Genomic DNA, 12,983 nt, shown 5'->3' on the forward strand with positions numbered 1-12,983 from the left:
CAAGGGTAGAATCCCTTTTATATTTTATTTTGTGAAACCAGCACACCCCACCTTATGTGGAGTGCTGGGGAGATGCAATGTATCCCCTTTCATACTAAAACTGTAACATTTCTGTTACAGGGACAAGCTTACCTTCAATGGCTGGTGGCAGTGATACCTTGTATTAATTTGGTGCACGTTTTCCGCGGGCTGTGTTCAGAGCTGCATTAAAGGCACCTAAGGGTGCTCATTTTACCAAAATGGCCCCGTCTTCTTTTTTCGCCATTTTAGTTTTTCTTGTTCTTTCTTGTTCCTTCCCTTGACATCCAGGGTGGGAAATTCCTTTGTTTGATTTTCATCTTCAGTGGGAGTCCCCTGGACTCCCCACCCAGGCTCCAGTCTGGAAGCGCGGGAGGGGTCCAAAACCCCACAGCCCTTTGTCTGCATCCTTGCCTGAATGGGTAGAAATCCCAGTGGTGGGGGGGGGGAGCGGCTGGCTGTCCTGAATGGACAACCAGACCGCCCATTCTTGTAAAATACAGGGAGAGAATGCAGAAGTTGTTGTAATTCCTGATGCTGCGAACCTGGAAGCTGAAGACAAATCGACCACTGGAACCAAAACCAAAGAGGATGATGAAAAAAAACCACAAACGATTTCTCCAGCATGGGGTCTGGCATGGATTCACATGCTCATGAATATTCCCTGTCGTCAGGCCGGGAATCCTCGGTATAGAAAAAATCAGTATCAGTTTCGTTTCTGATCTGTCTTTCTCAGTAGTAACCAATCACTGGTCTCTGGGTCATACTGCCCCCAGCCAATGACTGTCCTCTCCCTAAGCCCCGCCCCTGGCAGCCATCCTCAGATTTTTACCGCACGTTCAAGTGTTGGGAGTCCTCGTGCTTAGCTCTCGAGCTTTTGCTGCGTTTTCCCGCTTTTTTCAGGCGATTTTCTAATTTTTTCAGTTAAATAGAGCCTCAAGCTCCACCGTTTCTACTTCCGATCAACGGGGATCCGTTTCGGAGTTTCTACGCCCCTCAAGGGTGAAGATTTCGTCGAGTTACGCTTTTGGAGGATTCCAGAAGTTCCAAGGCCTACCCCGGACATGGCCCAGGAGAAAGGGAGCTTGACGCCCGGGAAGCTGTTCAGGACCTGCCCTGGATGCCAGCTTCAGAACGTTTTCAAGGAGGACGAGCATTCGTTATGCCTCTGTCTCCATGAGGACAAGACGCACAAGGAAAAGGACTGCGCGTTTTGTGGGAACATGTCGGAGCGGACCATGAAGGATCGCCACCTCCGTCTCGCCAACTGGCTGGGAAGGTAAGAGCCCGCCAGGCGAGAAGAAGAAAAAATTCTGAGCGGTCTTCTAAGTCCTGTGAGGGTGCTCCGGCGACGGGGGCCCAACAAAAGGATAAGCACCGGGAGCGCCGAACAGTCGGGCTCCTTGGCTGCCAGGCAGGGTGCATCCTCCCCGGCGCCATCGACCACGAGCCAACGCTCTGGCTCGGGTAAGAGGAAGTCCGAGAACACGGCGAAGCTTCTGAAGAGGCCCTGGTCGATCTAGAAGATTCGGGCAGAGGGGGAGCTAGGCTCGGACCCTCCCCCCAAGGTGAAGGCCCCAGGCGTACAGAAGGTGACGTTGGCCTTAATTCACCCTGCTAAGACCTCGATTGAGGATGTCGCCACGGCCCTGGCTCAGCCTGTGGAGGCTACACCAGTGGAGGCGCCCTCAGGTACCAGTCTCCCTGCCACCGCGGAGGGAGTCTTCTTTCAGGCCCATCGAGAAGACCCCCACGAAGTCCTCGTTGGAAAGGGTGGGGGAGGGGTTGGTGGCCGTCGTGGATACGGACACGACCTCTGAAGAGGAGCTCATCCAAGTCGTGGAGGAGGCTCAGCCCATCGAGAGGGATCCCGACAAGGCAGACGACGAGGGCGACGGTGACGCAGACAAGGCTCCTCAAGAGCCCTCGCTCCTGTCGTTTCCGGCGCCGCATGACACCTCGGTGGCCATTTTGTCAGCCATCCAGTCCTTATGCTCGGAGATAAGGACTAGGTTGCCCCTTCCCCCGACGGAGGTACCTGAGTCTGACCCGATGGGGGAACCGGAGCCAGGACCTTCGGAGAGCCCACCACTTAACGACGCATCCTAGGCCTCCTCTCCCGCCTTCTCTGCCTTCCCCCCGGTCCACTACCCACGGGGATGAGACAGGCATGGACACGACTACGACGGGTACGGCTGATGACGGAGGCGATGGCGGGACGTGTCCCCCGCACCCCCTGCCCGGGCGTCCCCGCCGACGAGATTGGATCCTTCCATGCTATGATTTCCAGGGCATCCAAGCTCTTCCAGCTCTGCCCCGAAGAAAAGGAGGGGTTCCTTTACCAACGGCGCGAGGCTAAAAGTAAGACGGTCCTCGCCGTACAGCTTCTTGATGACATCTGGGATGAGGGGCTCGCCCTCAAGAACCCTGCCACGGCTCCTGCGAAGAGGGACCGGTACGAGAAGAAGTACCGGGTCCCCGACGCTGCCCCCTTGTGCCTTAGGGCGCAACCTACCCCGGACTGGTTTCGGCGGCGGCCAAGAAGAAAGCGGGGGGGGGGGAATCGGCCTCGACTTCAACCTCCTCTCCGGACGGTGAGGGTAGGAAGCTGGATGCGATGGGACGACGGGTCATCTAATCTGCAGCGACGACCATCAAGGCGGCCAACGCCCTGGCCATCGTAGCCCACTACGACGGAGTTGTGGTTCAAGATCGCCCCTCTGCTGGACTTCCTTCCGGACGCCGAGAGGGCTGAGGCCCTGGAAATCTTACAGGAAGGCGAGATTGCCTCGTACCCCGCCATTACGGTGGCTACGGACATCGCCGACACCGGTTTCCGTCAGTTGGGCAACAGCGTTTGCCTGAGACAAGGATGGCGCAAGGCGACGGATTTCCGCCAGGACGTTCAGACCAAGGTTTTGGACATGCCTTTCGATGGGAACAACCTTTTTGGCAAGGCGGTTGATGAATCCCTTCAGGCGATCAAGACGGACATGGAGACGGCCCGTGCACTGGGTGTGCTCCAACAGCGACGGTCGTCCTTTCGGAGCTCCGTAGGCAGACAGGGTGCCGCCAAGGGAGCCAGCAGCAGCTCCTCTATGTACCGTCAAGCGGCAAGGTCTTCGACGCAGGAGGCCTACAGGGGACGCAGCAAGTCAGGTGGATCCCGCTGTCGTCGCCAAGGTGGTCAAGGAGGCAAAGCGGCCTCCAAGCAAGATTGAACCGACCGTCGGGTCGGGCCCCCGCCGAAGTTCGTCGGCGTGTGGGAGTCCATCTCCACCGACCGTTGGGTGCTGGACGCTCTGGCCCTAGGGCACGCCCTCGAGTTCCAGAAGAGATGCCCCTGCATTCCTCCCGTGGCCAGGAAAGAAAATCACGTCCCTCAACTGCTGTTGGAAGTAAGGGCGATGCTCAGGAAAGGTGCCATCGAGCTTGTCCCGAAGAGGCTTCGGGGCTCCTGAGTTTACTCAAGATACTTCCTCGTGAAGAAGACAGGAGGATGGCGTCCCATCCTGGACCTGCGAAGACTAAACAAATGCATCAAGGCACAGAAGTTCCGGATGGTCACCCTCCAGCACGTGCTGGGACAGCTGGAGGAGGGCGATTTCCTGTCGTCGTTGGACTTGGAGGATGCTTACTTCCACATCCCTATTCTAAAGAGACACCGAAAGTTTCTCAGGTTCGTGGTCAAAGGGCGGCACTACCAGTTCAAGGCCCTCCCGTTCAGATTAAAATCGGCGCCCAGGGTGTTCACCAAGTGCCTAGCACCAGGGGCGGCGCGGCTGCGCCTGCAGGGGATCTACGTCTACCCCTACCTGGACGACTGGCTCATACGGGCAAGGACAAGGGAGCTCGCCGTGGAACACACTGCGAAGACCGTCCAGCCGCTCACGGACCTAGGGTTCTCCATCAACTTTCCAAAATCCCACCTGGTCCCGTCGCAAGTCTCCCTGTTTCTGGGAGCACAGCTCGACAGTGGTGCGGCGGGCCTCACCGTCGGAGGAAAGGATAAGGACCATCCTAGGAAAGGTGCAACGTCTGCTGCCCACGGACGTGGCCAGAGTGAGGTCTATCCAGTCCCTCCTCGGAATGATGTCCTCCTGCATTTATCTGGTGCGCCACTGCAGACTTTGGATGCGGCCCTTGCAAGAATTCCTCGACGCCCACTGGATCCAGACGACTGGCAGCTTCGAGGACAGGATCCCGCTCGACGAAGCGTTCCGTCAGGCGATACGATGGTGGGATGTCCGCTCTCATCTGATAGCGGGAACAGGTTTCCTAGCCCCGGCCCACCAGGTGACGGTGACGACGGATGCCTCCCTGGAAGGTTGGGGAGCGCACACCGGGGGTCTCCACGCGAGAGGTCTTTGGCTCCCGGAGGAGAAGACTCTCCACATCAACATCTTGGAGCTCCGTGCAGTGTTCTGGGCCCTCAGGTCCTTCCTTCTGTCCCTCAAGGGCAGGGTGATGAGGATCTTCACCGACAACACCACCACAATGTTTTACATTCGGAAGCTGGGCGGAACCAGATCCCCTGCCCTATCCAAGGAAGCCCAGGATCTTTGGCATTGGGCCGTCGCCCAAGGGATGTTTCTGGTACCCTTTCATCTGGCGGGGATAAAAAAACACCATTGCCGACTCACTCAGCAGAGAGCTGCGCTCGTGCCACGAGTGGGGAACTGTGCCAGGATCAAGTGGACCGACTCTTCCGACGATGGGGCAAACCCCAGATCGATCTCTTCGCGACGCCGGCGAACTCCAAGTGCCGGAGGTTCGCCAGCAGGTTTCCCCAACCGAGGAGCATGGGCGATGCTTTCTCGTTCCCCTGGGACAGCCTGTTCCTTTATGCATTCCCGCCGTTGCCATTGCTACTCCGGCTCGTCAACCAGCTCAAGAGGTCCCGGTGCAGGATGATCCTCGTCGCACCGGCGTGGCCGAGGCAGATCTGGTTCCCGGACCTTCTGGACTTGTCAGCGTCCACACCAGTCAAGCTGCCGACGGACGCGGATCTTCTCTCCAGAGAAGGAGGCGCCATTCTTCATCACGAACCAGAGTCTCTGAACTTGCAGGCCTGGCTCCTGCAGCACTAGAGTTTGGAGGATACGACATCCCAGCCGACTGCAGAGAGGTTCTCGCGAAGGTCAGGGCATCCTCAACTCTCAAGTGCTACGGACACAAATGGAAGAGGTTCTCTGTCTGGTGCCGTGCACAGAAGATTAACCCTCTGCGGATTACGGCCCCTCAAGTATTGCCGTACCTATTGTCTTTGGCCAAGGCTGGCCTATCTCACACTTCCATCAAGGTACATCTGGCTGCCGTCTCACGTTACACCAGAACTACAGGACGGGCATCCTTGTGGTCTCATCGACTGGTGAAGGAATTTATGAAAGGACTGTTCCGATCATTCCCGCTGGTGAAGGCCCCTGCCCCGGCGTGGGAGCTCAACGTGGTGCTGACTAGGCTCATGGGGGGCCCCATTCGAGCATATGCATTCAGCGATTTGAAGTTTGTCGTGGAACACCGCATTCCTCGTGGCCATCACCTCTGCACGACGAGTGGGAGAGATCCAGGCCCTGTCTTTCAAGCCTCCATACTTGACGCTTCACGACACGAGGGTGGTGCTGAGGGCGCACCCCTCCTTCATGCCCAAGGTGCCGTCGGACTTCCACCTCAACGAGCCCTTGGTATTGCTAGTTTTCTTCCCGTCGCCTTTGTCGCCGGCTGAGAGGAATATGCACTTGCTGGATGTAACTAGAGCGCTGAAGTTCTACGTGGACCGCACGAAGAGTTTTCGGAAGACATCACAGCTGTTTGTGAACTTTGGACCTGTGAATCAAGGGAAGGCTCTCTCGAAGACTTCCATTTCCAGATGGCTATCCTGTTGCATCATTCACTGTCACCGGTTGGCAAACCGACCGTTGCCAGGCCGTCCGAAGGCCCATTCGACCAGAGCGATCGCTGCTACCACGGCGTTCCTGTCTGGTGTGCCCCTGCTCGACATCTGCAGGGCTGCTACGTGGAGGTCGACACACACCTTCACGAGATTCTACTGCGTCGACCGGGATTCCAGGGAGGAGTCCAGAGTAGGCCAGGCAGTGCTGCGCAACCTGTTCGCCTAAGGTGAGCCTGATGAGGTGGTAAGAGTTGCTTAATGTTGAGTTGTTGTATTGCTTGATATTGAGCCTTTTGCCACCTCCCATGGTTGTGCATGTGTATACTGCTATGTATTGTTATATTCATGAACATGTGAATCCATGCCCCAGACCCCATGCTGGAGAAGGAACAAGTTACTTACCTGTAACTGTTGTTCTCCAGCATGGGTCTGGCATGGATTCACATGCGAACCCTCCCGCCTACCCCTCTGCGGCTCTTCACTTGGTCATACTGCCACTTCACGTGCTACCAAATCTGAGGATGGCTGCCAGGGGCGGGGCTTAGGGAGAGGGCATTTATTGCTGGGGGCAGTATGACCCAGAGACCAGTGATTGGTTAGTACTGAGAAAGACAGATCAGAAACAAAACTGATAGTGATTTTTTCTATACTGAGGATTCCCGGCCTGACGGGGAATATTCATGAGCATGTGAATCCATGCCAGACCCATGCTGGAGAACAACAGTTACAGGTAAGTAACTTGTTCCTTCCAGCAACCGGAGAGCCTGTTGTGTAACTGGAGCATGCTGTAGCCCTTCCTTTCAATGGACCTGGTGACTCCGAAAACGACGACCCTGACCCAGAGCCTGGTGAGACTCAAGAAGACCTGCATTTTGAGCCATTCCACGTGTTGCTGCGACCTTGCAGGGCTGCAATATCCCAATACCCTGGGACCTTGAGCCACTGTGTGGTGCACGGACTTCCGAATCTCACTGAAACTTCGTGGGCATCCTAGTGGATCTCTAGAGCCGCAAATCGAGTCTGAAAAGTCCCCTCAACAAAGTGCTGGACCTTTGTAACGATGAGAATTCAACTGCGATTTTATGTCTTCTTCCGAGCACCCTGAAAAGGCGCCAGAACCTAGAGCCTTCATCGACCCCTGCTGCAAAGTTCCTTCTAAGATCATGTTTTCAGTCACCACGACAAGGAATCCACTGACCGGGTATTCGGTTGCAGACCCTGAAGTCCGCCGGCTGCAAAATCTTTTTCATTGCTGAGGTACTGTGATGGCTTGGGTATGTACTACCTTAAGTCTTAGGATTTCTGTGTAGCTGTGGGATGGTTTTTGTGATGGGGAGGCCTCTCATCCAGTGCACCCAGTCCCACTGCTAGAATCCTGCTATGGTGTCATCTGTGATGCCCCTGGACCATCTTCTAACTCAGAAGTAAAGTACTCACCTGTTTTCCCAGTCTTCCTGAGGAACTCTGACATTTGCTACTTAAGAACCTATCCTGACACTGCCTGTTGGACACTAGATCCTAGTGCCCCCCCTTCTGCCACTGAGAATGCTCCAAGAATAAGGGAAAGACTTTTAAGGGATTGGGCCTTTTGTCTAGAAAAGAAGTGTTTCAAAGTTACTTACTTGAAAAAAGTTGTTTGGTAACTAACACTAAGAGTGAACAGTTACAAAAGTTCTTACTTAGCTCGGATGTGTGATGCACTATTCTCAAAAGTATGGTTAAAATGCTGCTTTCCTTCGAAACAATTTTGACACTCAAATGGAAAGTAGATGTGAAGGTATATTACTCGCCTGTGATTAGGTTGTGCCTCTTCCCAAAAGTAATGTTAGTTTCACCAGATTAGTCCTGTTTGGATAATTGTGTGTGTCCCCCAACTGGGTCTTGCTTCCCCTGACTTGCTGTTAGCCTGCCCAGAATAAGTCTGTATTTGGTTGTTGCCTACCTAGAATAACTGAGTCATTCAGTAAAGTGTAACATTAGTGTGTACTTTCCCTTTGCTGTTTTACCCAGAGTCTGTGGTTCTAACTGTCCCTTGTAAGTCCTACATCAGTCACTTGCATAGTTGGGAAAGATCTAACCTGGACTCCTTGTGAGATTAAAAAAAAGTATATGGGTTTTACTTGCCTTGTGTTAGCTGTGTGCCATCGAAAAATAAGTTACAAGAGTTACTGCTTTCTCAATCTGCGTTTCACTAATCCCAAAAGCACTGGTAATTGAATATTACATCCTTGGTTTTTACTCACCTAGTGTAACTGTGTGTTATCACAAAAGTAGTTATACTTTTTGTTTACTGTATTTGGAATAAGTGTTCCACTCTTCACAAAGTATATTGTCCAATTGACTTATGATTTGTACAGTGTCACTGGTAGGGTCTACTGCCCTTGCATTACTGAATGTAATTTTGAAAGTAACCATTGGTTTTTACTCCCCAGGAATTGGTGTAACCTATACTGAATGTGTATGAAAGGGTTTTTACTTCCCTAGAACTACTGTTAGGTATTCCAAATAAGGTTTATACTTTGGTCTGTGTACCTTCAAGTATAGTGTGTTTTTATCACTGTAATTTCATATGTGTTAGTACTTACTTACCCGTAGATTTATTTGGGCCTACCTGTATTTAAATTCTTTATTTTTACATGCATAGTGTTTCAGTGTTTCTTTGGACCATTTGTATTACAATTTCACTTATACTGATTCTACAACCCTCTCTGCCTCCTAAGATGAGCCTGGCTGCTCTTTCTACGCTACCATGAACTCAGGTGGTACAGCCTTAAACTAAGAGTGAAGTCTTGTACAGCCTCAGATGAACTTAGTTGGACTTCAGAAAAACTGTCCTAACAATGCTGTTGCAAGTTACCTCACTACAAGGTCGGTCGGCAGATAACTGTACGCAAAGCAATGCGCTTGCCCGTGATGATGGCCTCATGCATTCACTTGGTTCCACGCGCACGCCTGCGCCCAATGCAGGATTTAAAATGATGGTCTCAGGCGAGCAGTCAGTGGGACGATCTAGTGGTTGTTTCGCTGACACTAGTACAGGCTCTTCGCTGGTGGTACCCCAATTAGACTGTTTTGCCACAAGCCTAAACGCACAATGTCCACATTTCCCCAACCAGAGTCAAGGGGAACGCCCGGTGGATGAAGTGGTCAGGTAAATTTGCTTACACTCCTATGCCAAACAACCCCCCACCCCCCAGACACCACTCCTAAGCAAAACAGTGTGCAAGATGCCCCAGGAAAATAACTAATCCTGTTTGCTCCTATGTCGGCATGACAACCTTGACCTTGGTTTCCACATCTGCTCAAACTGGCTATGCCCGACTCAATCAAGCTCCTATGCCCGTACAACATGCTAACACAACACAAGTGAGCATCTCTCCATCCGCACCCTCAATCTATGAACTTGGCAGCTTGGCTCCTGAAATCATAGAATTTGGTCACGTGAGTCTTCCTCAAAGGTTTATAGATGTCCTTAAAGGGGCCCGAAAACCCAACACCAGACACTATTTCAATAAGTGGAAGAGATGTGTGATCTGGTGCACGTCACAAACACTAAACCCACAGACTGTTCCTCAGTTAACATTCTACATTACATGCTTTACCTACTAGACTCCGGCCTAGTATTCAACTCCATCAAAGTGTATCTGGCGGCCCTGGCAGCTTACACCACTTCACAAAACAAGGTATCCTGGTGGAAAGTTTCTGTCATTAAAGCATTCATGGAAGGGGTGAAGAGGCTATACCCCCTCTCACCCTCCAATTTCAAACCCTCCTACAGGTTGGGATCTCGATGCTGTGCTCTCCAACCTCATGGGTCCACCCTTTGAGCATATGCACAAGGCCAGCCTAAAACATCTGACTCTCAAAACTGCAGTCCTGGTAGCTATCGCCTCTATAAGACGAGTCAGTGAGCTACAGGCTTTGTCCGTTCAGGACCCTTTCATCATAATAAACAAGGACAAGGTTGTCCTCAGAACGCACCCTAGGTTCTCACCTAATTTCATTTCAAAGTTCCCTGTTAATCCGTAGAACTTCCTACCTTTTTCAAAATCCATCTAACTCAGCAGAAAGAAGCCTCCATACACTTGATGTATGGAGGGCAATTTTGGACTATGTGAACAAACCTAAACCTCTAAGGAAAACGGACCAACTATTTGTTTCCTTAGCACCTGGAACGGAAAGCGATCACGTATCGAAGAACTCCATGGATCGAGTGCATACAGCTCTGCTATTCCCTATCCAAGAAAGTTTTACCTTTCACCCTCGGGGCTCACTCTACCAGTGCTACAGGAGCTACCTTGGCTTTCATTGCAAATGTCCCTGTAGACGCCATTTGCAAAGCTGCTATATGGCGTTACATCCATACATTCACAGAGCATTATTGCATAGATACACTCTAAAACAGATTCACAGGTGTGACAAGTGGCCCTAAAACATCTTTGCTGCTGTACCTTCTCACTTCCCACCTCCTTCTCCAGATACTGTACGCTAATCTATGCATAGCACGTGATCTAAGCAGATCCACAAGCTCTAGAAGGGATACATTACTCACCGTAATCTTATTTCTGGTGCTTGTATCTGCTTAGATTCACATGCGCCCACCCTTCCGCCCCTTCTGGATGAGAAAGCGCATGGATGTTTTCTGGGCTATCACTGTTTCTGCTTTATCACACCTGTACTCGCGCTACACTTCATGCAACCTCATGTCAGAAACAATCTGAGGGACCTCCGCGTGAAGGACAATGGGTACAGTACACATCACACTAGCAATAGTATTAATAACACGCCCTGTCGATATCCGTTTTTGAGTTTGAAATAAAATCTTGTAATTCTCTGCGACTACCACTAGTTGTTGGACTATGCGGAGCATGTGAATCTAAGCAGATACAAGCACCGAAAATACGATTATGGCGAGTAATGTATCCCATATTTTATATAGCTTCGTGTGTAAAGAGTTTACTTAGATCCTTGTGTTTACTGATTTCATGGTACTGTTATGCAGCTCACATTACCCCTCCTAAGAAACTTGGCTGCTCAGCCACTCTACCGACTTGTGTAGTACAGGCCTATATTAAGAGTTGGGTCCCTAATAATAAGAGAAGTCTTATGAAGTCCCACACCAGTTGGACTTTAGGAAAACGTACCTAACATTAGTGGATTCAGTAGAGGACACTCTGGCAATGAAATAAGTCACCCAAAGGAAGCCTGGAAGAGTTTAGGACACCCAGAATGTTTGGGAGCCTGAAAGCAAAAAATTACTCTAATACCATACATGGCTTGCAATTCTTCCCATGTAAATCTAGGTTGCAATTCTAACCGGGACCGGATGGCAATATGCCCGTGTCCCCCGATTACAAAATGGATGCAGCCTTCTAACAACGGAGAGGACTCCAGACAAAGAGCGCACCATGAGCCACGCATTTGAACATTGTTCATGATTAGTCACTGAATAGTGAGTGATTCACTGTGCAGAAGTAGAATCATAACTGGGAAACTGAAAAAATGGCAATGGAGTCCCAGTACAAGGCTATCCTCCTGACACTTTGCTGTCTTCATGTGGAATGTTTTCCTACTGCTTGGGAACTTAGTCCTTTTATTGTAGCAAAGGTAGGCATTCTAAACTGCTTAGGGTGGATCTTAGCACTTGCTTCTGTATGGTTGTCTACCTAGGGTCTGTCACCTATTAGAAATGCCTCTGTGCCTCTGGGAGTTTGCTGGAACCATTCAGAAATCACAAGCTTGAGGGAGTTTCTTTTGCTGAGATTCAAATGATAGGCCATCAGTTAAAACTCCTCAACACAAACGGTCTACAGTAATTGCTCATTGGGTCTTCCAGCATAAGTGAAAGTGGGAAACGCATGTAGACAAATTGACTTTGTACAAGGCACCCAAGATATATGCTAGCCATAGTCGACAGATCAGTTTCTGGAAGCCACATACGCATCATTCATAACTGCCCAATTAAAAAGAAAACGTTTTTCAAGAATATGCTTCAGTCTAGGGCCACTCCCCCCCCGTCCTTTGGATGTTGAGGAAACCATCTGAAGGTGCCATTTCGCAATACACACACCTATGTCAGGCCTTTCCTAATTAAGACCCCCATTGTCCGCTAAGCGCCCTGAAGTATTACATAGCAATATTTGCTGCTACATAAGCACATTGGTCGTAAACCTGGCTATATCATCATACAATATAAGAAAAGGCCAGTATGTTTGTCCGATGCAGTCATGAGCAGTAAAGGCTGCTGCTTCGCCTCTTTCCACTGCTAGAGGTAGCTGTTGCTTTAGGAAATATGATAATTAAACCAAATATACCACATAATGTATTAACACTCTGAAAATGCCTCTCCTCAGCACTGTGGTCTGTGTACATGGGCGTTCACACTAGTTTTTAAATGTTTTGTTACAAGTCAAAGTTAAATAATTTAAGCTCATCCTAGTTTGCAGTTTTTAGTGTTGTGTTCTGTTGAACTGATTTGATGGATGGACTTGTTAGCTGGCAAGCAGCAGAGCTGGTCTTTCCTGCAGGCTCTGCTTGAAGTCCTGATTCTAAAGCCCATCGATAAACTGGTCCCTCACCTTCCTTATTTACTAGGGAAATGTGTGATATGGTTGTATAAAAAGTCTCACTCTAGAATTCCTCCAGTTTATGTGGCCCTTGTGGTCAGACCTAATATGCCCCTCCCCGTTTTGGATTAACACACCAAGGTATGGACTCTAATGTGGGGTTGTGGAGGAACAGGGAAATTGTACAGAAGCGGTAGTGTGCCCTACTTTGAGATCAAGGAAATGTTGGACTCTGGGGCAAATGGTTGTGGGCAAGTTATATAGTCTTTGTTTGAAGATGTTTAATGCAGTTTGCCATCTCTCGTTTCAGGGTCCCAGAGGGCTGGCTTTCTCACTACGCTGAAGGACACGCCAGCCAGATATCCTTTTTCAAGTTGCTGAGAACGTTTTTTTTTTTTTTTGTTTTTTTTTTCCTGACAAACCACCGAGCTGCTTGTCTGCTGTGCTTTGCCTTAACTATTTGTAACTTAAAAACTCCCTCCCTCCTTATCTTCACATCCTCCTAT

General features: G+C 50.5%; 1 protein-coding gene across 2 annotated transcripts in view; it reads left to right on the forward strand.

Annotated features, from left to right (window-relative positions):
• ZDHHC18 (zinc finger DHHC-type palmitoyltransferase 18) overlaps positions 1 to 12,983 on the forward strand; it is a 474,560-nt gene that overhangs the window by 317,020 nt on the left and 144,557 nt on the right. For both annotated transcript variants that reach the window (XM_069622871.1, XM_069622872.1), the window contains exon 5: positions 12,788 to 12,836. In XM_069622871.1, the coding sequence (XP_069478972.1) occupies positions 12,788 to 12,836 (49 nt within the window). The remainder of the gene's footprint in view (positions 1 to 12,787; positions 12,837 to 12,983) is intronic.

Source organism: Ambystoma mexicanum, chromosome 11, assembly GCF_040938575.1.
Source record: "Ambystoma mexicanum isolate Mex_15411 chromosome 11, UKY_AmexF1_1, whole genome shotgun sequence".
NCBI classification, from domain to species: domain Eukaryota; kingdom Metazoa; phylum Chordata; class Amphibia; order Caudata; family Ambystomatidae; genus Ambystoma; species Ambystoma mexicanum.